The sequence below is a fragment of the Telmatherina bonti genome, assembly GCF_933228915.1.
Source record: "Telmatherina bonti genome assembly, chromosome: 5".
Taxonomy (NCBI): Eukaryota; Metazoa; Chordata; class Actinopteri; order Atheriniformes; family Telmatherinidae; genus Telmatherina; species Telmatherina bonti.
This window is the reverse complement of record NC_136623.1, coordinates 25764832-25788852: the sequence shown is the minus strand read 5'-3', so window position 1 is coordinate 25788852 and position 24021 is coordinate 25764832. Positions and strand designations below refer to the sequence as shown.

At 37.3% G+C, this 24021-nt stretch overlaps 1 protein-coding gene across 3 annotated transcripts in view; it reads right to left on the bottom strand.

Moving 5' to 3' along the window:
* Positions 1–24021, bottom strand: part of LOC306756041 (protein MTSS 1-like) — a 55782-nt gene that overhangs the window by 3906 nt on the left and 27855 nt on the right. The window contains exons 4-14 of one of the 3 annotated variants that reach the window (XM_079240663.1): positions 15560–15644; positions 14578–14669; positions 14268–14342; positions 12067–12078; positions 7149–7306; positions 6835–6942; positions 6613–6710; positions 3369–3633; positions 1416–1643; positions 955–1170; positions 33–192 (exon numbers count right to left, since the gene is read on the bottom strand). In XM_079240663.1, the coding sequence (XP_079096789.1) occupies positions 33–192; positions 955–1170; positions 1416–1643; positions 3369–3633; positions 6613–6710; positions 6835–6942; positions 7149–7306; positions 12067–12078; positions 14268–14342; positions 14578–14669; positions 15560–15644 (1497 nt within the window). The remainder of the gene's footprint in view (positions 1–32; positions 193–954; positions 1171–1415; positions 1644–3368; positions 3634–6612; positions 6711–6834; positions 6943–7148; positions 7307–12066; positions 12079–14267; positions 14343–14577; positions 14670–15559; positions 15645–24021) is intronic. The other 2 variants (XM_079240665.1, XM_079240664.1) reach the window with 2 other exon arrangements.

The following is a 24021-nucleotide window of genomic DNA, read 5'->3' as shown; positions in this document are numbered from 1 at the left end:
AGGAAACAAATGCTTGCAGTAAACTTTACTACCTTGTGATGGTATAGTGTCTTCAGAGCAGCAGGGTGTGTTGGTCTGAGTGCTGTAGCCACTGGAACACTGGATGGAGTCTCTACTAGACCTCTGGGTGTCCAGTTCTAAGCCTCTGGACAAGGCCAGAGCCAGTTCATCATGGGCCTCAATATCACCAGCCTGGACAAAACCAGATGCAATCATTCAAGACAGGGGAGAAAGAAAAAAACAACAACATGTATTCTGAATGAATACAACCAGGTACAGTCCATTAAAACCATTAAAGTCATTAGGTGCAACCCATTAAAGCCATTAAATTGGGTCATTAACAGTAGAAAGCTATTCACATGATCCACATGCCATGATTGCAAAAACATCAGCTTGCTAGAGGTGAAATGTGAGGTCACCTGAGGCTTACATTCAGCAGATGGCATTACATGTAGAACGACCTGTGCCTATAAGCTTCATCAGTTGCTGGCAAGAAACTTATAACTTAATCACTAAACAATTTTGTGAGAATATGCTTGTAGTTTCTGCAAATCACTGAAGGGAAGTTTTAAGTTGCCAGATGAGAAGCATGTGAAGGGAGAAAATGCAACATATAATACAGTCTTTCTGGATGGCTAATGACAAATATGAGCAAAAACAACAAATCACAGTAGAACCGTGTACGGAGACCACATTACAGATGTAAAACACAAATGCATATAGTAGAACCTGTACAACATGGTATCGCTGTGGATAGTTCAGTCACTCAGTAATCTATTTCTGTTATTAAGAGCTGAAACAGTGAATGGATAACTGTCTGAAAAGCTGACTAAGCAGAGACATGCTTGGTTAAATGTCCCCAGACATTTCATCCTGTTACTTTGTTCACACAAACAAAGCTAATATGCACGCTGCAGAAAGCAAACGTAGTATGAGATGGAGACTAAAACTGACCTTCAAAGGTGCGGGTACGATCCTGTTCTTTTCCTCTGATCGGCTCAGTGTTTGTAAGTTAGCCGGAGATGTTAATGTTGAGGCCTGGCCTGATGGGGGACTGTTACCACTGTTCATACTCCCATTACTGTCTACCACAGCAGGAGTTTCCTTGTCTTTCTTCTTCCTTAGCGTGTTGACCATGGGTTGGTCATAAGGCCCTGGCTTTGCCCAGTCCTGTAAAAAAAAGTTGCTTACTGTCAATGTCTCATATTCTCTAATATCTAATGTGAGCTTTGAGGGTAAAAAAAAAAAAAAAAAAAAAAAAAAAAAAAAATCACTCTTAATTTTAATTCTGAACCTGGAAGATTCCCCCACAATGTAAAAGAAAACTACTGAACTAAAATGTTTGATGCATAAGCAAGGGAGCTGTGGACAAGGAAAATGGACGTCGGTTATCAAGTCTGACGAGATGAACAAACCTTCCAGCTGGGAACTCTTGATGAAGGCACCATGAGGGATCCCATTGTACAGTAGTGGGGGTAGTCTGGCAGCAAGGCTGAGGCAGGACGAGACCATGAACGGGTAGGGCAGGAAGTGGAGGTGGAAGATGAGAGAGGGAAGAAGGGAAAGGCAGTGCCCAAACTGCCCCCATTGGTATGCAGGTAGGGGGAACTTGCTGGACTGTAATGGTCAAAACCATTGGACAGCTGGTTGCAAGCATGTAAGCAGACACACAAAATAAAGAAAAACAAAATGGGTAAATGATTGAAATGATGAACTGTGGAAAAAAATAAACAACTTACAAATAACACTGAGGAAAAAAAATCACAAATAAATGAATAAATAAATAAGCACAAATAAATGTTTCCACAAATATCAAAACAGAACAAAAGCCATGGTAGCAAATGTTGAACTGAATGGAAAAGGATGAAACCGATGTTGCACATTTAGGGAAGTTTGGTGACGTCTTGGTTCCTTTCCACTTCTGAGATTAAACTAACGTTTATACCTGGTGTACTGAAGTTGGAGGATTAGTGTGAGTAAAATGCTGATGGCATTAATGGTGGAAGAGCGTTTCACCTTGTCAGGAGCGTGCTGAGGTGCAGCAGCAGCAGCGAGAGAAGAGGAGGAGCTGCAGTCATTGTGAAGCTGCCCAGTCTCTGACATCTCAGAGGAGGTGGAACTGGGACAAAGCTGGGGCAGAGAAGACAGCAGCAGGCAAGCAGTGAAACGAGACCAGAAAGAAAGACAGGGGAAGGGGGGAGTGGGAAGTTGAGACAGACAGACAAGCAGAGAGAAGGAGAATGGAAAAACAGAGGTTAGTAGGTATATAAAGTGGGGAGGGAGTTTGTGAGACAGCAGAGGCAACCTTTCCATAGATATCAGCAGTTAGTGACGTCAGCTGTGTGACTGGAGAGATGGTGCACTGAGAGAAGAGTCATTCCAGCTTTACTTGCATAAACAGCAGCGGAGGTATGTTAGGTGCAAGCATTGCTAATAAGAAAGTTCTTATTTGTAACATACACAATATCTTCACAAATGTCTGCTATTTAAAACAAATAATTGAAATAATGCTTTTGCTTATTTTCCTATATTTTGTCTTGCTGCCCTTCAGAGGAAGATCAGGGGTTGGAAACAGGAATGAATTGTTATCCTGTTAAAAAGTGGCGGATTAAGCATAGATGGAAATCCAACTTAGAACAAGGAACAATGCTATCCTCATTCAAACATCAGCTACTGTAACTACCCCCAGAATGAGGTAATGGGAGGGCTGATTCCCAGGACTGTACTGTAAATGGGTCAGGGATAGACTTGCCAAACCACCTTCAGTGCACCAAAAAAACTTGGAGCTTAACTATACCAGTGTGTTCTGGACAGGGGAACTCTGGTTGCTGGCATGCACGTCAATGTCAACTACTGCTGCTGCTCTCATGATTTGATTGCAAACCACAAACCCCACACAGGCAATGCCCTGGGCCATCTTCCTGACAATTATCTCACAGCCTTTGTCAGATGGTTAGATTAAACTGACAGAATGAGACATGCTGATAGAGACATATTCTTAACTCACGTAGAAAAAAAACAACAAAAAAATACTGGTGACAGTGTAACGTATACTTTTACTATGATTCATTTAATAAAAACACAACAGAAACTATGATCAAGCTTGGAAGTTCATCCAAACCACAGTCTGTCACAGTGGTCGACTTTTTAATAGCAGGATGGGCCTGACCTGTTTCGCCCTGGGGTAGAGAGGAGGCAGACTAATTTCCTGCACATTTAAACTATAATAGCAGCAGTAAAATGACTTCACCATGATCACACACGCTAACTGCTGCCAGATAAACGTCTCTCTGGGAGGCCGACTCTCACTTAGGAGCTGCATCCAAATTTATGGATGAGTGTGGGTATCAGTGGTCTCTTTTTCTTACCTTTGTTTCCGCTGGCATTGGTGAACATGATTTGGACGAAGTGCTTTGGTCTTGCGATGAAGAAATGAAGCCTGAGTCGTGGGAAGAGATGCTGGAGAGCCGAGCTGGGGCCTGCTGGGGTAATGTGGAGCTGCGATATCGATGGCGGGGGTGGTGGTGGTGGAAGAGGTGGTGTGAGGAAGAGGAGGAAGAAGAGGAGGAAGGAGAATGAGAGTGAGAGCCACTGGATCCCCTGGAGTCACTACTGTTAACGCTGTTCAGACTACTGTGAAGGGGCAAGGAGCCAGGAATGAGAGGAGGACCAGATAAAGACGTTTGACAGTTAAGGGGGGGCAAAGAGAATCAAGTCCATCACAAGTTATGGATTTAAGAGGGAATGTTAAGAGGAGATATAAAAAAATAGGAGATAATAGAACAGATATGGAAGGCAGAGGATTGGGGGAATGTGGAGGAGACAGGGTGAAAAACAATTAACACAGCAGACCAGGATGCAACCAGCAGTGCCTGAAGCCAATCCCTCAAAGCCAACATAAAAGGTGTATATCACACTGTGAATATTTATGGGCAGGAAATTACCAAATTTGTGCCTCTAAATTCTGAATTCACACAAACACTTATGAAAAATAATTAAAAAAAAAACCCCATCAAGACAGAGTCTAATTATTATTAGAATGCAAACTATGCTTATAGAGCCTTGTTATCATCTTGGTGCCAGAGTATAATGAACAAATATTCACTGAAGGAGATCCATGAAAAGTGTTGGGGTCGTTACTCAAAGAAAGTAATTAGTAACTTGTTAAACTGTAATGAGATCACTTTACTCGCTGATGCAATTGGCAAGTAACTTCACTACTTATCACTTTCGTTTCCTGTTTCTTAATTTCTACCACGTAGATACACGGAGCTTACAGGTATAGATGCGTGCTGTCTGCAGGGAGAAATATGCCTCGCTGTAAAATCCACAAACAGGATAAAAGAATGGTATGATAAGGTCATGTTGTGCTGGTACATGCTTCAAAAGCTATGAAAATTTTCACAAGGCTCAATTCCCCAGCAGCTCATCAACTTAGTGTTTTCTGTAAATTACACCTATTAAAGCTTTCCTGGAGGAAGCGCACCCCCCTTATGATCTAACATCCAGCTCAGGTCTCTGTTACTGGACCTGACCTCTTAGTAGATCTGGCAGTGGAATGATTTTGCACAGCAGCTGATCGATTAGACTGATCAGCTGATATAATAAGAGTTTCCTTTCACTGAACTTTTTAGTCAAATAAAAGAATTTCAGTAGAATAAAAACCCCATTGATTTTTAAACTGTCTTGTTTTATTCTGTGAAGTCTAGAAGTGGAAACACGAGCAGTTACCTCACTCAAATCCATCTCTATGACAACGTGTCCAGGCAAGGACACACAGACCAGCAGCACTTACAAATGCTACTTAAACAGATCAGAACTTCCCACACAGAGCAAACAGAGTCAAGTAATGCAGTAAAGTGTGTTCCTACAGTATAGTAAAGTTATTTAGTTACTGATATTTTAAGTGCAATGCATTACTTTACTTTGTTCCCCCAAAAAAGTAATACCCCAACACTGTCCATGAAGAAAAAAAAATCAATAGCTGTTGATAAAACTATGACAGGGAATAATGGAGTAGCTGTGTTTTGAAGAAAAAACAAGTTTGTGTAGTTAAGCAGCCATAAACGTTGCACATAATACAACCAGAGAGGAGCTGCCTTTCATGACAAAGATTAGACTAAATGTAAATCTGGAAAAGGAAGTTTGCACCTTTTAGTGATTTAGTGATCAGATTTTTTTTCTGTCAAACATTTATTCTTCAAATTAAGTTATGTTCCCAAACCTCTGTCTTCTTCACAATAATCTACACCATTGATGTCGATGGATAACAATAAAAACACTGGCTAAATTGTTTGCTGGTAAAAAAAAATGAGACCCACCAGTGCAGCTACTGCAAAAAGTAAATCTGGAATCCAGTAAACAGTCAACATATCAGATGTTAAGGTCTGCTTTTTGATCCTTTCTAGGATGTAATGCTTTAAAAATGGTCCATAAAAGACATGAAGGAATAACAGAAAAAAAAAAAAAAAAAATTCAGGTGAAAGTTAAATTTGTCCAATGCTTCAAGATTTTTTTTTTTTAATGAAGAAAACTGCAAAATTGAATAAAAAAGGCAAACCCCACCATTTATGCTGCTGCTACATTATACAAGGAAATAAACTAGCAAACTTCATTAGAGCAGAGCCTCTTCGTAAAAATAACATGACTAAGCAAATTTAAGTCTTTTAAACATAGCTCTGTCATCAGTTTCTGTATAGTCATACTGTACTGTCTGTCTATTCTTTTAAACAAAAATATTCTCAATGTTAATGCTAGACATTTTTTTTCAGTTTTTAAGGATCTATCTGCACAACAAAGGTTTGTACAATCAGATGAAGATGTATTAGGTAAGAATAAATACAATCAGCTGTCATGCTTTGAACTGAAATTCTCACTTCTAGCATGGTGATTAAAAGTTTAAATTCAATTATCACCATAATGGTGATTATATTAAAATGCACCTCATGAGATTCCAATAGGACAGATGCAAAGCAGAAAAAAACCAGACAACAGTTGTTGTTTTTAAATCCAAAGCAGTTTGGCAAAACATTATCCACAGAGACAAAAAGCAACAAGGACAAAGTGAAGAAGACATGATCTGAACAGCTCAGGACCAAGCAGGGTTTTAGAGCTGATGTCTATTTTCTTAAGTAATTCGTCATTCACAGAAAAAGATTTGTCACCAAATCTGATTATTTCAAAGTATTTTTGTGATTAACCAGTAAAATGTACAACCTGTTCCAGCTGTTACTGACCACTAGGTGGCAGACATGGTTTAAGCCAAGCCATTTTAGCCTTTGGCAAAAATCTAAATTCATGGATAAAGTTAAGATAAAGAGATGATATTGATAACATTTGTAGATGTTACTTTATCCCACATGTTAACATGCAAACAGTTGATGGTACTTTTAACAATACACTATAACTATATAACTATACAGTTTCATCTCTTTAGCTCTTACAGACATGTGAACAGTAAGTAGAATAATCCAATATACCTTTCGACACCATTTTCTAGAGGAGTGTGAAAGGTTTTATGGGTATAGCAGGTAGGTGTGCACGTGAAAGACAGTTTATATTTCACTTACTTAAAAAAAAAAAAAAGCTTTCTATTTGGCTGTATTAGCTTACCTGCACATGCTGGACTTCCTGGACATGGTGGTACTGGGAGATGAAGGTGGTGTTTGATATGACCAACCATAGTCTGAGCTTTTCAAGTCCAAGATCACCTGAAAAAGAGGGAAATCGTGGTTAAAAATGTCAGGGGACAGGCTGTGTAGAAAGCAGGGAGGTATTGGAAACCCTTAAATATTTGTCGTCATCAGATTGTCTTAACTGTCTTTTTCCCCTTACCTGTTCACTTGCAGGAGGAAGCTTGTGTGGTTCAGAGGTCAGTGCCTTGAGGTCTTCAGAGATGGTCTGGAGATGGGTAACCTCTCCCAGCATGGAAATCTCTTCACCCTGAACAAGTAAAGGATGTGGAAACAGAAATGTTTACAAATAATCGCGTTTTATTAAAGTCCGAGTAGCAAAATGTTGTGAATGGAAGAATTTACATTAAAAAATCACAACAGATTATATTTTCTGGCAGTGTCATAGTGTGAAGAAAAATAAGAATGTAACAAGGAATAAACAAGAATCAAAGTTCTCTCCCCGGCTGTACTCACCACGACAGGCCGTAGCATGGCTACAAAAGAGCAAAATCTCTGTCTCTCCTCTATCAAAGCTTTCCTTAAGGCCTGTTTCTCCGTCTCTTCCAGGAGAATGTATTTATCACTGACATCCTGCATTGCGCTGTCCAACTGGGGCTGAATATCACCTCGGCCTTGGGAACCAAGCAGACACAAACGTATAGAGCACATCTGTTATTATTATGTGTAAAGAAAAATGGCACACTAGTGCCGTGCAAATTTTAAACATTTAAGGAAAACACAACATAAATTTGACCTCTAGATCAAAACAACACTCTGCCTTCATCTCTTTACACAAACATTAATGAATAAGATGTATGACACAGTAACATGCATACTGAATCACAAACATGTCCATGTAGCGATGAATGAGCATTTCATGACACTTTGTCTCAGGTGCTGACTCCAACTACTTCTCTGGATGTTATCTTCCCGTTGTGGACAGTGCTATCATCAATGAAACTTTCCAATGTCTCCACTACTTTTACTATCTCCTCAGCATGAAGGGCAACTCCTCATGTTGAAGTGTTTGCTGTCTGTTGTTAAAAGGCGGTTATATACTTCAGACCGATATGTTATTTATACATTTATTATGACAAACCAGTACAAAACTAAATACATTTTGACATGATCTTTTGCCCTTTTTATGTTACAAAAATATACAGTGTGTGTGTATGTCAACTTTCATAAAGGCAAGTTTCTACAAGACCATCTGGCCTTCATGCTGTGCATACGTGTGTTTCAATATACATATGTAAATCCGAAGCAGGACATTTACAATCCCAAGGTGATCCTATCATTCAGTACTGTGTGTTTGTACTGTGTGTACTGAGAAATGTGTGTGACTCTAAGCATTTGTGTGTGTAATTTTAGGAGAGGATACCCTGAGGCCTAATCAGGCCCTCTTGAGTTCTTTAAGGAGGCAGGAAGGCTGGCGACTGCCCATGACTGAATGATACACAGTGGGCCTCAAAAGCATTATCTAACCATTCAAGCTACAGTTACACACAAACATGTACACACAATTTTAACTTTGATATATCAAGGTTGGCCCCACAGTGAACAACTCTGTGGTCTTTCTGTCTGCTCTTGTGTCTGGGCAAAGATAGACTGGCGTCTTTCGTTGACATTTGTTGTAAGGCCCTACACCATGCAAATCAGTGATAAAGAAACAAAGAGGCACACAGGCATATCATCCTTATGTCTGACATGTAAATCAGTCCAGACTTGCCCATATCTTACACAGAACATACAAGCAGAAGCTACATTTCCTCATCTCTCTATTAGTCAGCTAGAGTACAGTAAAAATGTTTTCAAGCCCATATATAGGTACTAGTATATCAAAACGACAAATGAAAACATATTAGAGCAGTTTGAATCCTATGAGAAATTCAGTTTCTATAAGTAAAGAGAATGCATTTACCGAACTTGGAGTGAGTTAAATGTTGGACTCGCAAGAATGTGAGTTATGCAAGCCTTTATGACAGCTCCTACTATATTACATTATACAGACCGTGATAAAGTAAATTGACTGTAGCCTGTCTGGGAAGCAGCAGATACTTTCAGCCTCATATCGATCCAAAGGGAACTTTTAGAGTAGTCTGGTGTACAATTATACTGTGCAAGCTGTGAAGAGCTGGCTGTATTACTGAATCTGAAAACGGTACAACAGGCCTCACTCATTAGCCTCCTTTCCACAGCAGGGCTGAACTCATTAATGATGTTCCTGCAGGCAAAATCTTTTTCCATCGTGTTGTTTTGGAAATTATTTGTAATTTGGGTTGACATTTCAAAGATGCTTCACTCATTAGTTGTAAACAGATGCTATTGTTACTGAAATGTAATACAAACATCATTTATGATGTAAATCAATAAAGTAAAATTGCCAACAGCTGAAACAGCTAAATGTAAACCGATAAAAATTCCCTCTACATGGCATTACAACACAAAATCCTGAGTGAAAGCAGGCTCAGCTGTACAGGTCCTGACATACAGCATATGTTTTAAACTGTAGGTCTCAGAGAAAAGCAGCTTTAAAAGCCTTTAAGCCACTGATGTTGTGGTGCCTGGTTGAAAATACAATGAATTCTTGGTTTTGCCCACTAGTTCAAATACCAGGAGTCTGTTTTCTCAACTAAACCAAAGTGGTTTTGGAAAGGCACTGATGTAAGTTGAGGTACTTTGTCTGAGACAGACTGAGACAGATGGAAAGCCAAATATTTTTTTTGTTGTTGCTGTTTTAGTAGAGCCCGTGAGGAGTTACAGCATTTCTTCTACCAGTACTTCTGTCAAGTGTTCCTCTATAAAGAACCTTTTTCCACTTTATTTATTTAATTAGATCACTAATTTTATGCAAACTAATTAAGTATTTTCTAAGTCAAGTAAAGAAAAATAAATGTAAGATTTGAATCAGAAACCACAATTACTGAACTGATGTAAGATATGTAACTGAAGTGATGGAGAGGGTTTTAGAAGAGGACACCAGTGTGTAGAGACAATGCAAGCACATCCTTAAAATGAAAATGTAAATTTTTGGTAAAGAGTTTGAGCTTCTGTCATGTCACAACTTTTTCTCTGCAGATTGTTTCACGGCTTCTCCACATTCCTGATCTCTACGCTACAAACTTTCAATTCCAAGCAAACTCTAAAGCGAACTGAAGATGTGTGTTCAGTGTCTGTACTGTAAACAAGTGTACATATTTTTCAGTTCTCAGCCTTTACAGACAAATAGCCACTTGTAACACTTATGGAGGCATTATATTACTTATTATGACACGTGATAATACCTGTTAGATGTTCTGTGTTTCCAAAATACTGCAGCACAACAAGAGCATTTTACACAAGATTCAAAATAAAAGGGACTTGTTATCCAATTTGTTTGAAAGGAGAAGGTAGAGCATCAAGTCGAAGAAATTGTTCGTAGATAAAGGAGAGCAAGATCCTTTAATTAGACCCTAACTTCTAAAACTACAGATGCTCAGCAGATTATTACAAACTGTCCTATTAGCACTGCAAAATTACACAAATTACTGTAATGCAAAACCCAACCTCGAAGAATTAGACTTTTAATGTACTGTATACTAATTTGGTGTTTTGACTAAAATGGCTGAAGTGGCACACATGTGAAAACACAAATAAGATTAACTGCTCCAGCTTTCACATGGCCAATGATTAAATTACAGCGCAATTACAGGCTGATTTTTAGTGCTGCTAAGGTCTCAGGTCAGAAAAACACCCTCACAAGACAGATATCAAACATCAGATCATAACTTACCAGCATAAGCACACAGATTGTGCGTTACATCCCTTTTCCAAGCAGACTGCCTGAATCTATCATCTATTTCTGTTTAATTCAAACATTTTATTGCACCACTGCAAGTTCTGTAAGTTCAGCACTATAAGTTCACTGAAAATACTTTCCACAGAACGTTACACAGGTTTTGTTCTTTTTGGGTAGCATGCTTCTTAAGCAGTTATCACTATCACCTCATAACAGGAAAGTGTCTTGTTGAACCTTTAAGTGGGGGATTTGCTCCCCCCTCCATGTGCCTGCGTAGTTTTTCTCTGAGTGCTTTGCTTCCTCCCACAACTTAAAGACATTTTGTTCAGTAAATCAATGACGGTAAATTTTGCTGCAGGTATAAATGTGACTGTGTATGGTAGTCTGTCTTTGTGCTGGCCTGCCTTCCCCTTATATCAGATGCAGTCAACTCCAGCCCCCTGTGACCCTGGTCAGGGTGAAGCATGAATAGAAATTGGATGGATTGATAGATAATTTTCCTTCCTCTTGAAAGGAACAGGATAAATTGCTTGGTTCCAGTGGGAGGTGTAATTCTGCAGATAAACAGAACACGATACACCACCATTTGCTGTACTCATACTATGTCCAAAAGTATGCCTACAATTGAAAGTGTTTCTTCATCTTCAGCTCGACGCTAAAGTGGCTGAACTTTGTTTTGGAAGGAAAGAGTAGAGAGAGGGGGCAACGTGCAAGGTGCTGTCTTACACCATCTTATCTGATCTGTTCAGAAAAAAAATGAAATAGTGAAGGCACCTGTAACAGAATTTTTAAAGTGGAGGAACTTTTCCATCAACAATATCTCTTGAAGTAGACTTGTGTGTGGTTGGGGCCCATAGTGGTGTCCCAGTTTAAGTTGATGGCTAAAACCATGTCAGAAATCTGGGATCTGTGAGCTGAGACTGGAGTGAATGAAGCTTTTGAGTAGCATGATTCTAGCTAAAAGGGAAACAACAGCAGTCTGGTAGTGGCTTTATTTCTGTCAAAAGGTTAAGTTTAAAGATTGAGCAAAATAGTTTAAGTCAACTGTTAGCAGAAAGTGTAAACTCTTTAGAGCGATAAATTCTAATGACAAAAATCCCAATATCAACATCAGTATTGATGAGGTTCACATCAGTTCAGTCACAGGGTTTTGATTACAGCTGCTGTGCAGTACCTCTGTAAAAACAACTATCAGTGCTATTGATAAAAAAAACCCCAAAACAAAACAAGTGTCATAGGGTTTATAAAAGGAGCTGCCAACTTTAAATGAGATGGTGCAGAAGGGGAGAGAAAACAGGACAGGCTGGAACAGGCTAAATAAAAAAAAACTGAACAATGATTTTCTGTATCCCCAAAGTACGAACTTATAGACCAAACATTGTTACACTAATATATTTAATTGAAATTATGATTTGGCAAGTAAAGACTGTAGCAGTAACCACCTCTATGGAAGAAATCTAAACATGCAAAGATTGCATAGCACAATAATATATGCAGATAAAATATACATAAAACTCAATGTCGACAGAAGCTACTTCACAATGCAATCAAAGTGCTTGATTAAGCATTGCAGTATAGACAGCAGCAGTGAGTTTATTCCACAAACTGACTTACCTAGATTATCAGCTGCAGTGCAGCATAAGGTGAAGGATGATGTCAAAAACACATAGGACAGGGAGAGGAAAAAGATCCATGTCAACTGAAAGGCTGCCAACACTAAACACTAATCCATGCTTGAAAAGTGCAGTTCTGGATGTTTATTGAATCTTAAAGAAAATGGAAAGCTCAAGGCAAATCACTTATATATTTCTCTTTAAATCAATGAGCAATCTTTTTACCGATATTTAAAAAATATACTGATGCAGATTTTGGATTATTTTACATTCTCCCTTGTAAAGAATTGCTGGTGGTTTATTTGAGTCCAGTAGTAAACTGGTGTTGATCAATCCGTCTCACAGATAAAAACATTAAAATCAGTCAGGGTTACTGTTTTGTCTTTATTAGTCAGCGAACGTCAATGAACTGAAAGTTTGTAAAATCATTGACTTTTCTGCATATTTCCTTTTCTTTTGCCCCCTACTTACCATTTCTTAATTTCAAGAATTAAACACAGACATCGCCCCCTCCCCACTTCAAATAAAAGCAGAGATAGTCAACATTTTCTTTTTTGCATGTTCTGTATTTTTCATCCAAGTGGGTGAACGTGTATGTAGACCGTGAGCCAAGAGAACAGCAGAGGGACAAAGTCCATGCCTTGTTGAAAACTGTTTCCCAAGTAAGGTAATGTTTAGCTTTACTAGATCTGCACATCTGAGTCATACATGTCATACAACAAGAAACTTATTTGTACGACATTAAAAGGCACTAAATTCAATAAGACTGTTTTTTGACAAAGAAATTATAATATTTTTAAATAAACCAGTTCAAGTATTTCACCTACAGATGAGGTGCTTTTTCCATCTACCTTTCTGTAAACAACTACAGCTTCAAGACAAAATACTTGAAGATAAATCCCTGTACAATTTACTAGGGCTGGGCAATTAATCAGATTTTAATCTAAATTATGATCCCGGTTGTCAATGATCATAAAAATGAAAGGGTGCAATTATTTTTCTTTCTGCAGTTTCCTCTCCTGCTGTCTTCAGTTGCTAATCGAGCGTCACTGGCATTACAGCGCTGTGCTGTAAACTCCTCCCCCAGCCGCTTTGGTTTCATTCAGCCACTGTTCTTGCTAAATCTGGCGACTTTTTTGTTAAAAGTGACTAGCGACAAATCTAGCAACTTTTACTGGAGTTATTAAGAGACTTTTCTGGTGTTTTCGCGACTGAAGGCACATTTTGTTCTGCAGTTACTGTAAGGAACGAGCAGCGGGAGCCTCTCCCGTCATAAAGCACTCCCAGACGGCCAGTCTCCCAGTCGGTTTCGGACGTTCAATGTAGAATAATTGCAGTAGGTTGTGGAAGTTCACAACAACATAGTTTATACCATTGTCAATGAGAACTGGGTGCATTATTTTCATATAAACGCACACGTAATTCGGCAAGTTAAACACTGCAATATGCCTCCGTTACGGGGCGTTACCATAGCAACGCGTTAATCAGCTGGTTCAAATCAGCTGTCTTTTAACATGTGAATGCGAGAAACGCGCTGCAGCCTGACAGCGGTTGTTTGGGATGAAACGTACATGGAGGCCAACATAAAATAGTTCCTATATAAGCTGTAAAAGCGGATTAAACAACTCGGAACTGTGCATAAGTCGAGAATACCACGTCACGCAGCGTTGTTTAAAAATACTGGATAATTGTGTTAAAAAAATTGAGATCTCAATTTCAGTCAAAACAAACGTGATTATCATTTTGTCAAAATCGAGCAGCCCTACAATTTACTAAAAGGTCGATGGAGACCCCCATTAATTTTTGGTCTAGATGAAGATTTGAGTAACAAAGCATAAAAGACAAAATTACTAAATCAATAGACAGAGCATGATATTAGTTTAGAGCAAAAGCATTTAACATGTTGGTATACCAACAAACGTCTGAACAAAATCCCCCAAAAATACTTCAGACAAATAGATTCCAGTAGAATACTCCAAGTGTTGAAGGAGCAGTAGGTTTATGACTCGATAATAGAGATGCAAAGTAACTGAATGTGGTGTGGGTGACACTCAGTTTTCATACTTGAGTTAAAATTTTACTTATAATCAAAACAAAGTAAAAACTTGGTTTCCCTTGGTTACAGATTACAAGGAATTGCTTGGTTACTTTTGTTCATTCACCAAGGCTCTAGTTTCAAAAGTTTTTTTTTTTTTTTTTTACCTTTCTTGGCCTTTTTCTGAAGTTTCAATGTGTCCGATGACTTCTTCTTAATTTCCTGACGAGCTCTTTTGTACTCTGTTTAAAATAGACACATTTAAAGAGGTCAACAAACTGATTAAAAGTCAATTTAATACAGTTTAATCTACTGAAAATAAAACTGGTGGAACAAAGAGCTAAAAACAGTGACAACAGAAACATTACTGTTAAAAGTCAGTACCCTATTTAGTCAAATACAAAGTGAATAGAGTAAATGAAATAAAAACACCAGAACCTGACAGGATTTATATGCAATTATACTTGTTGATCCCACCTTTTGCATGGTCCTTGTCCAAAGTGTTAACGTCTCTTTTCCACTCCTCCATCTGTTCCTGGAGAGGATTGATCAGACCCTCCAAGAAGCACCTGTAAAAACACAGTGTCTTACACTTTAGGTCAATTTCAAGGTGAATCTTACTAAATAATTTGTATTTAGTTTCTGAACAGTGTTTCAATCCCTTTAGATAAGATAACAAATTTCCCAATGAAAGGAGCAGTTCTTTGTTTTTACTGGAATAAAATGACATTAATAAAAAAAAAGAGAGAAGCGCCGGGGAATAAATCAGCACAGGGATACATCTTTCATCCAAATCAACCAGGAAGTAAGCTGTCAGACTTGTAAAACTTACAAAACATCATGTCTGGTTTGTTTATTTGGCATATAACCTTGTGTCAATCATTGACACATGCAGAGGTGGGGGGGGGGGGGGGGGGGGGAATACAATCTGTGAGAAAAGAAAGTCTGCCTGTGTGATTGTGCATCACATGAGGAAGTAAGAAACCTGTGCAGTTACGTATGTCAATCATTACCCAACTGTGTACATCTTTCAAGATGCGTTTGTGTATTTCAGTGGCTGTGTGAGAGGTGGACAGCTGCAGTGTTGGTGCATTAAACTAAAATTAGACTGCTCCCTCTTAGAGACGTCACCACAAAGTGTGTGTCAGTGGGTGGCTGGTGATCACAGCCCTTAAGTGCACAGCCTCTGCTATGGAGATCCAAATGGAATCTCCACTGAAATGCCAAGTGAAATTAAAGAGCCCCTTGTTTTCAATGTGTGTGTACAACAGAGTTATGGTATGTACGTCTTTACTGAGACATTGTTGATGCACGTGGTGTCAGACAAATTGTCTCTTCTCAAGCATTCCACAACCAGGGGCAGGATCACCCACACACCCAGAATGTCAACTCATGGAGCGTTTGGTGAGGTAACAATTCACCTATAAACTGTTTTATCTAAATGTGTGATGTTTCTTACATGGAGAACTGTTTGAGTTTAGCTTCAATGCTGCGATGTCTCAAACACATCCTGGTCAATGCTGATCCAATGTCTCGAGTGCCACCTAAAAGATATCAGAGAGGAGAGAGAAAACAGATAAATGAGCAAACAAATGAAAAGAAAAAAAAAAATCACTCATATTCATCAAACTTAGAAATGGCAGGTATGGCTTTTAACTTAACCGTCATCAATAGTCTGTGGTCAAACTACTCCATGATAAAAATGTTTGAAGGCAGTAAAAACACAAAAACTTTAAAAAATTGAATTTGAATGCCATATGTATATTTTTATGTCCCGTTTGTAAATATGCAGCTGTATTCACTTAATCAAATAGGTTGCCTTGTGTCTAAACGTCAGTGGCCTGTTGATGCTGTTTGACAAGTTGAAGCTGGAAAAATGTTTAAAAACCAATCACTGTTTTTGTATGAAATGTCAAAAGACATCAATAAATCTTTTGGTTTAACTGCTCATAAAGCACATAGATGGGGTCAAAGACACCTTATATTAAAACTTCTCAAACTTATTGTGACATTCTGCCCTGTCTATTAGAGAGAAAGATATTGTGTGTGTGTTTGGCTGTGATAATCGGATGTAGTGTGTAAAATCCCCTCCAACGGAGCAAACTATTCTGCTGTCAGAACTGTCTTTACTGCATGCAGAGCCACATGCAGAGCTGTCCCTCACTCCCAGCCACTTATTCTCTGATCCACCACACACATTTAGAGACAACCATCTTTGACTTTTAGGCAGGAAAACACATGGGCAAGGGGATGCTAATTTGGCCTCATATCAACGCAAAAATAATGACAGGAATCCAGTAGCTATGCTTAAAAAAACTAAAATGAGCTGGGATATAGTCAAGAATAAAATATATATAAAAAAATAAATAAAAGAAGCTAACAAATAAAATACTTAAATTTGTTAAAAAGCAATTTTCAGACCATCTCAATCAGTCTTGCTCTCATGAAAACACTATAAAATGCTCTGCTTTTGACTGCTGAAAGATTAGCTTCACAGAGGCAAAGCACACACACATACTAGCTTAAAGTCTATTGACCATTCTAGATGGCAAATTTGTACATTTAAACTACAGATAATTTCCTCTCAGTCCCACTGAGGCCACTGCTACTCCACTATTTCCCCTTTACTCATTCACCCATTCATTCCTCCTTTCGGCGAGCTTGTTTAAACAGAGGGTGTGGCTATCACAAAAACCTCTCTGTTATTCAACACCATAGTGCCCATTCATTCCTGAGTTGACATTATAAGCCATCCATGCGTCTGTGCACATCTCCATTACTGTGACTGCTTGCTATTTTAGTGGGTGGGGCTCACTGATGTCACACTGCCACAGAGACCACACACCCAAAAACAGAGGAGCTAGTTTCTAATTAGAAACTCACTGAAGCCATCAGGGGAAAGAGTTTGGTTTCAGCTGATTATTAATTTGTCCCACCCACCCTTTTGGATTCAATATCAGGCATAAAACAACAACCACAATTTATTCTGGTGTTATGCAAAATGCAAAGAAAAACTGCACTTTTTCTCCACAGTCAAAGTAACACTTAGTGTAAGTCATGTCATCTCCATTTGAGGAGCTCCCATAACAGTTCTTTTCCCAAAAAAAACTTTACTTGTGTTGTCAGAAAAAGCAAGTAACGTTTCCAGAAAACTGGGCCCTGCAAGTAAAAACCCTCAGATAATTTAATATTATTGTAATTAGTGCAAAGTGTTTTTGTTGAACCAAAGTTAATTAAGCTCTGCCGTGTGAAAAACGAACATCTCATATTTTCTCTGTTTTCTTTCTCTCGCAGTGGGCAGTTAGCCTGTGTGGCCTCTGCTTTGTCAGTTACCATGGAAACTGCATACCTTTGTAAGTATTTGTCATTAATTAACTTTGACAACTTTTGTTTGTTTTGATTTGGTCATATTTTAAGACATAAATGACAAAGATTGATTTTAAACATGCTACCTTTTATGAAATTACAGATAATGTGCAGTCACAAGAGCTGTTAGGCAGCCAAGAGTAGATACCAAACCAATTTGCCCTATTTGTGTTAACAATGTTTCGAATAAAGTGGTTGCTAATACACAACACATCGTCTACTCTGTCGAGCACTGAGTTACCCTAGAACAGAAATAGCTGCAATGGCAGCGCCAGTTGTCTGTGACACATGCACTAACAAATACTTCCACACAAACAGCGACAAAAAGCAAGCTTCCACTGCCTCACAACAGGACCGACCACTTGTGTGTTTGTGTGCATAGTGGCATAGTTTGCTGTCAGTGAGAATAACTGCTGTGTAACGTGCTTATTTCAAAACCTTACAATTATCCCTGCAGCACTAACCTAACAAGCTGGCACGGCTCACAGACTCAAAGAACCTATAAGCGCTAATATCTCTACAGTTAATTATAAATAAATTAGTTTTTTATGAAGCTAGACAGCAAATTTAAGAAAAGTGTCAATGTTTGACAGCATTTTATCTGGTATATGATTATTATTTTCTCATTTGCCAATAGACATAGTGTTTACTTTTTTTTTTTTTTTTTTTATACCAGTAGCTTGTTTAGAAAGAGCTAATTGTTATTGATGAACCAAGGTTGTAGGAATTAAGTGTTTTTTCTGTAGAAGCATGTAGTATAGTGATAATACTTATTCATGACGTTCTTCTATGATGGCAGTGGATAGAAGATGGAAGTCATGCAGTCTTCATTGTAAATAATAAATAGGGCAGGATCCTCTGATTAACTGCAGGACATGTCACTGTGGCACAATACTGAAAATGCATTTTAATGTTTTCTTATTGTAATTTTCATCAAGGATACCCATGCTGTGGAAAACAGTAGATTTTATACAGTTCATCCAAATAAACTGGATGTATTTAACCCTCTGATGCATTAATTATTTTTTAAAAAAAAACAAAAAAAAAAAACAATGCCACACTTTTCTGTCTTTATTATTTGACTTTTAATTTAGTTTATTTTATCTATTCTATAGAATTATCCCTAAAATAATATATTATCATATTTATATGATAGAAATATTCCAGAATAATTTACTTGTCCTGTTTATCACTGAGGTCAAAATGGTAATTACATGTATGTGTATATAAAATTTCATACTACATGTTTATTCTTCAGTGAGTGGCAGTGTATTGGGTGACTCTCCTAATGTCTACTTCACTTGCAAATATACCATCCTCACTTATGAATATAAAAGAAAATAACCTTTAAATTGGTGTCCATGGTAGTGGATATAATGCACCAAATGATTAAAACAAATACTAGGTATCTGTTAATTCCATTTTTTCTATGCATTGACCAATTAGGACAGAATATAAATTAGATGCATTTTTACTGTCCGACTGTCAGTTATGCAAAGAAACCACTCAGTTATTTGAAACAAAGCTTTAACTGCGTTGTTTTAGATATTTAATCTTTCTGTCTGAGCTAGAGTAAGGACTCTATGGCTATAGTTTTCACTCCATCTGTGTGAATGTGTGTGGCAGCATGAGGGTGAGAAACAGGGAGATGGGATGGCAATTTGATGTCAGGTTGCCAAGTCTGTCCTTGTCCTCAACCTCCTTCCAGACTGTTCCTTGGAATGTCACACTGTGCTGACACAGAGAGTGTTTAAGTGTGTGTTTCTACACTTTGTCAGAGAGCAAAGAAAGAGTCTTTAAATGTCCAGTGAATTATGAAGTTTGTATGTAAATGTAATGGAAACATTCTGTGAGAAGAATCAGATTCAGGTATCTTTATAATTTTTTTTTTTTTTTTTACAAAGTTTATTTTACCATGAAACTTCTATAGTTATATGGTGAAGCATCTTTTTCACAGAATGAATGAAAGATAGCTGGAAACAGTTCCTTTCTTTGGCTATGCTCATAGGAAAGGATTCATTTTCAGATTGCTGGTGAAATGTGACACAGTTTGATGAAATCTGATACCATTAACAAGATTAACAAGAACACCATCAGTGAAGCAGACATGATACAGTATGACCTGCTATAAGCAAACTGCTTAAACCTACAATAAAAACTGAAATAAAACTGTTTTATTGAAGCAGTGATACTGCATAGTTGTTCCTAGGAATGGCATTTTGGGGTGAGACACAGCAGAATGTTTTTTTTCTATTATCTGGTCAATTTTCAGGTTATTCCTATTCAGCATGTCTCATTTCAAACCTGTAGAAAGAAAATGTGATCAATATACATCCACAGTGTCTATTTTATGATAATTTGTCTGAAAACAGAACAAATTCCTTTAAAATTCACCCAAAATTTGCCCTTTTACACAGAATGAGTACTGCAGAGGTTGCCTGCAGCCTCTTTTGTTTGAGGCTGTTTGAAAGGTATCTCTTTTGCATGGTATGACCCAGGGCTTCACAATATTGAAAGAAATTGACATTGCGATATTTTAAAACCGTTATGATATATTGCGATATGAAAATATACAGGAATTTTCAACAGATGACTTTTAGAGTGTAGCTAACCTGCACTTATCTCCACTCTTGCAGTAAATGTTACACGTATGGTTTTTGTCTGTATTTGACAGCTATTCCCACCATCTATTGTTGTACTGGGTACTTTTTTCCATAATCTTTAAACATGAATTATGCTTTATCATACAACTTTGTTTGTCAGGGTCCCTTGCAATTGATGAGAACGTGTTTAGTTAATTTGCCTCCTATAATGCAGGATCTACTATAAGACATTGCGCACATGTATATGCTCAAGCAATATATTGGGCCCCTATAGTGTGATCTAATCCAAACGTGACAATTTCCTCTGTTTGCCAACAAAACCTTACAGTAAAAGGGAGGATTTCATGCTAAGTTCAAATGCTTTTGCGCTGATCCCAATTTTGGACATCATTTGTTCATATTGGTCGTAAAATGCTTTGTCCAAATCCTGTTTTTGCTTTTCGCAATATATATAAAAAAAATTGCTGACAAAATCATGTGTCAGCTGTCAGAGGACACAGGACTTCATAAACACTAATAAAAGGATGTCACAATTACAGATATTGTTGGTACGATGACTGCCAATCAAGCTCGTGAGTAAATTTCAAAGCTCTAACAACTTATTACAGTTATTGTAATTATTATATGTTACTGAATTTTTCTAACACAATAAATGTAAGATATAACATAATTAGGGTTGTCAAGATTTATTTTTTGCAAGGATATTTATCTCTTTTACCACATTTATGAATCTGTTTTCCACATAATCCCATACACAAAAATATTATAACTCGTGCCATAGTAAATATCTGAATTTGGCATTATCTTGGAGAGAGAAGCTGATTCATGGCATGTAGAATGCCTCATCACAGTGGCAAACCTGACTTTTTGTCCTGTGCACAAGCTGCACTGATCAGCTGTTCGGGCATTATCTTCTGTGTAAAGTGATCATCTTGAGGAATTAATTAATTATGGCATTTAATAGCATGATTAATTAGTGAAATTAAATACTCTTTAATCCCTAACTGAGATAATTTAACAAAATACTGTTAGAAGAAATGATTTCCTCATTTCTTTTTGTAATGGAATATCCATGAGTGCACTGGCTTGGAAGCTGTCTCCCAAAAATCAAGGATGTGATGATAGTGGCCCTAATCACTGCATCACACAGCAGTGGCTCATGCTCCACATTTGAATTAACTGATCAGTGAGTTGGTGTGTACCAGTTGTGAAAGGACAGAACTCAGAGTGGAGATCAATCAACAATATAATGGATTTTGTAGTATTTGCTTCACAGACACAACCTAAAGAAAAAGTGGACACAGCCCTGCACACTGGTTAAAACCAGCCAGAAACACAAGAGGATAGTGGACGACATAAGAAATCTCTCCATCTTGTCAGTTTTAATTTTTGAGAAATTTTCTGCTTTGTTGTTTCAATAAATTTGATAAGATTTGATATCTTTAACTAGCGTTTTCTTCCAAAAATGTGTTCAAATTCACAATCCAAATTTTAAAGGCCATTTTCTCTAAATAATTTTTTTCCCCTCATACTCAGTCAAAAATATCTTCAGCAGCACGTAGACTCCTGTCTGCTCCTGTCTGTGTTCTTAAAGCTTTCACAAAACATCTTTTTACTTATATATAACTTAAGACAAAAACAAACCTTAACAGTAGATCTTCTCCTCTTTCAATGCAGAGCAAATGAATTAGTCACAAATGAGCTTAACAACACAGCAAGCTGATAACACAGAAATATTATATTGCAGGACCATATTGAAAGAAAAAAAAAAAAAAAAGGAAGAAAATGTGTTTTTAAACAGATGTCATCCATAGCCTGCTGTGCTTTGGATGGATGGAGGGAAATCTGATAAGATGAGATTTACCATCAATATAGGGAAGCGGACAGAGGAGCAAAAGGACGAAATGGTTAAAAGGTGAGTAGTAATGTTTTCATGTATCCATATGCATTCATATGAAAACAGATGGTGGAACTGGAGAAATAAATAAAGAGAAAGTTTCAGAAAATAGTTTATTTTTTTTGTAATTTTCATTTTTATTCAACATTTTTTGTTAAAGAAACAAAAAAGAAAAATAGGAAGAGCACCAGTGAAAAGTAAATATAAAAAGTGTGTTCTGCAATACAATAAATTGCTATGTAAAGTCTGACCTTATGGGTTTCACATATTCAGTCCATTTTGACCAGATGTTGTAAAAAGAGTCTCTCTGGAATCTAAGGGTGAATGACAGTTTTTCCATAATGTAAATTTCTTGTGTAATGTTGATCCATTCTTCAATAGTTGGAGGGTCCGGTTTAAGCCATTTCCCGGTTATGACTTTCTTACTTGCAGCAAGGAGAATCCAAAGCAGCTTCTTATCCTTATTTCTCCACTCTGTTACATTTACGTTAGCCAAGTATACATTTTCAAAATTACAAACTATTTTAGAACCAAATACATTGTTAATGTGTTCGCATACCTTTGACCAGTATGGTCTTAAAACAGTACAGTCCCAGAAAATATGGTAGTGGTTGGCCCCTGAGCATCCACAGAGTCTCCAACATGAATCTCCGCAACCTTGGTGTCTTTTTTGAGTAGGTGTGATAAAGAACCTGATCATATTCTTCCAACAGAATTCTCGCCAAGTGTTGGATCCAGTAGAACACCATTGTAATTTACAATTTTTTTCCCAATTTTCATTTGAAATCTGGACATTGCTTTCTCTTTCCCATCTCATCTTTATATATTCAGTGTTGGTTTGTTTAAACTTTTCAGAAAATAGTTTTTACATGTAGATCTGAGGTTGACTAGCCACAACCAACTCTGAGCACAGGCACCAGATGGCTGTGGTTAACTACGGGCCAGTGGTTACACAGATAAGAGGCTGAGGACCATATGCAGCTGGATACACACACGCATATATATTCTCCCAGATGGGCAGAGGTAAGGCGATCCATTCACCAGTTAATTAGAGATCAAGGTCAACATGAAAGCTCACTACACTATACCAGCTAAATTTTCAAATTTAGCTGGTATAGCGTACTGAGGTTTCATGTCAGTCTTAAATATTTTTTATATAAATGTACAATAATGCTGAGAATAACATACGTGTGTAGCCGCTTTCATCACTTTCTTTTTATCTGATGGCAGCTGAACAGACAGGACAGTTGAAGCAGGATGAACAATTTAATTCGCAATTATGTGCTTTTCACAGCAATCTTTCACAGGTTTTTTTTTTTTTTTTAAATCATTTATTGAGTCAGTGTTGTCCAAACTGTCACATGTCTTGGTTTTATTATCCATTATTAGATACAGCGTACATATACATGAAAAGAGGATAAATGATAAATCTTGAAAACAAACAAAAAAAAAAAAAAAACCCAGGTAAGGGCAGTGGAAATAATGATACCAGGTTTAGTAAAAATATTAAATGTTTATATTGCATTTATCTATTTATCTTTAAATATATTCAAGTCTGAGCCCTTTTCAGACATGGAGGACATAACACAAGCTTAAATGGAGTAAAATATATATTTTTTTAATGCCAATATAGTAAAAAAAAAAAATAAATAAATAAACAACAACCAAAACTTGTTTTTTTATATTGTGGAATAGCTGGTGATTCTAACCGAGTGTCTGTTTCTTTTTCATTCACATCTTTTGGTCCTGTGAGTATTTTCTTATCCGTATGTGTGTTTTAATGTAAGAATAGACTATAGACTAACTTCTTTAGGTAAACAATTCCCGTAAAGAGAAGCAAAAGATTGGAATAACATTTGTCGAGTTAATCTAAAAGCTCAAGACTTATATGACCTGAAAATGTTATAACAATGTTATACTTAAAAAAAATAATAAATAAAATAAAATAAAAAAATAAAAGTAACTTTGCTGTTTAGAAAATGCATGCATTTGCAACATACACACATGCACATTTACAGAGTGCTTTTTGAACAGTTGGCTTGCCCAGATTGATCC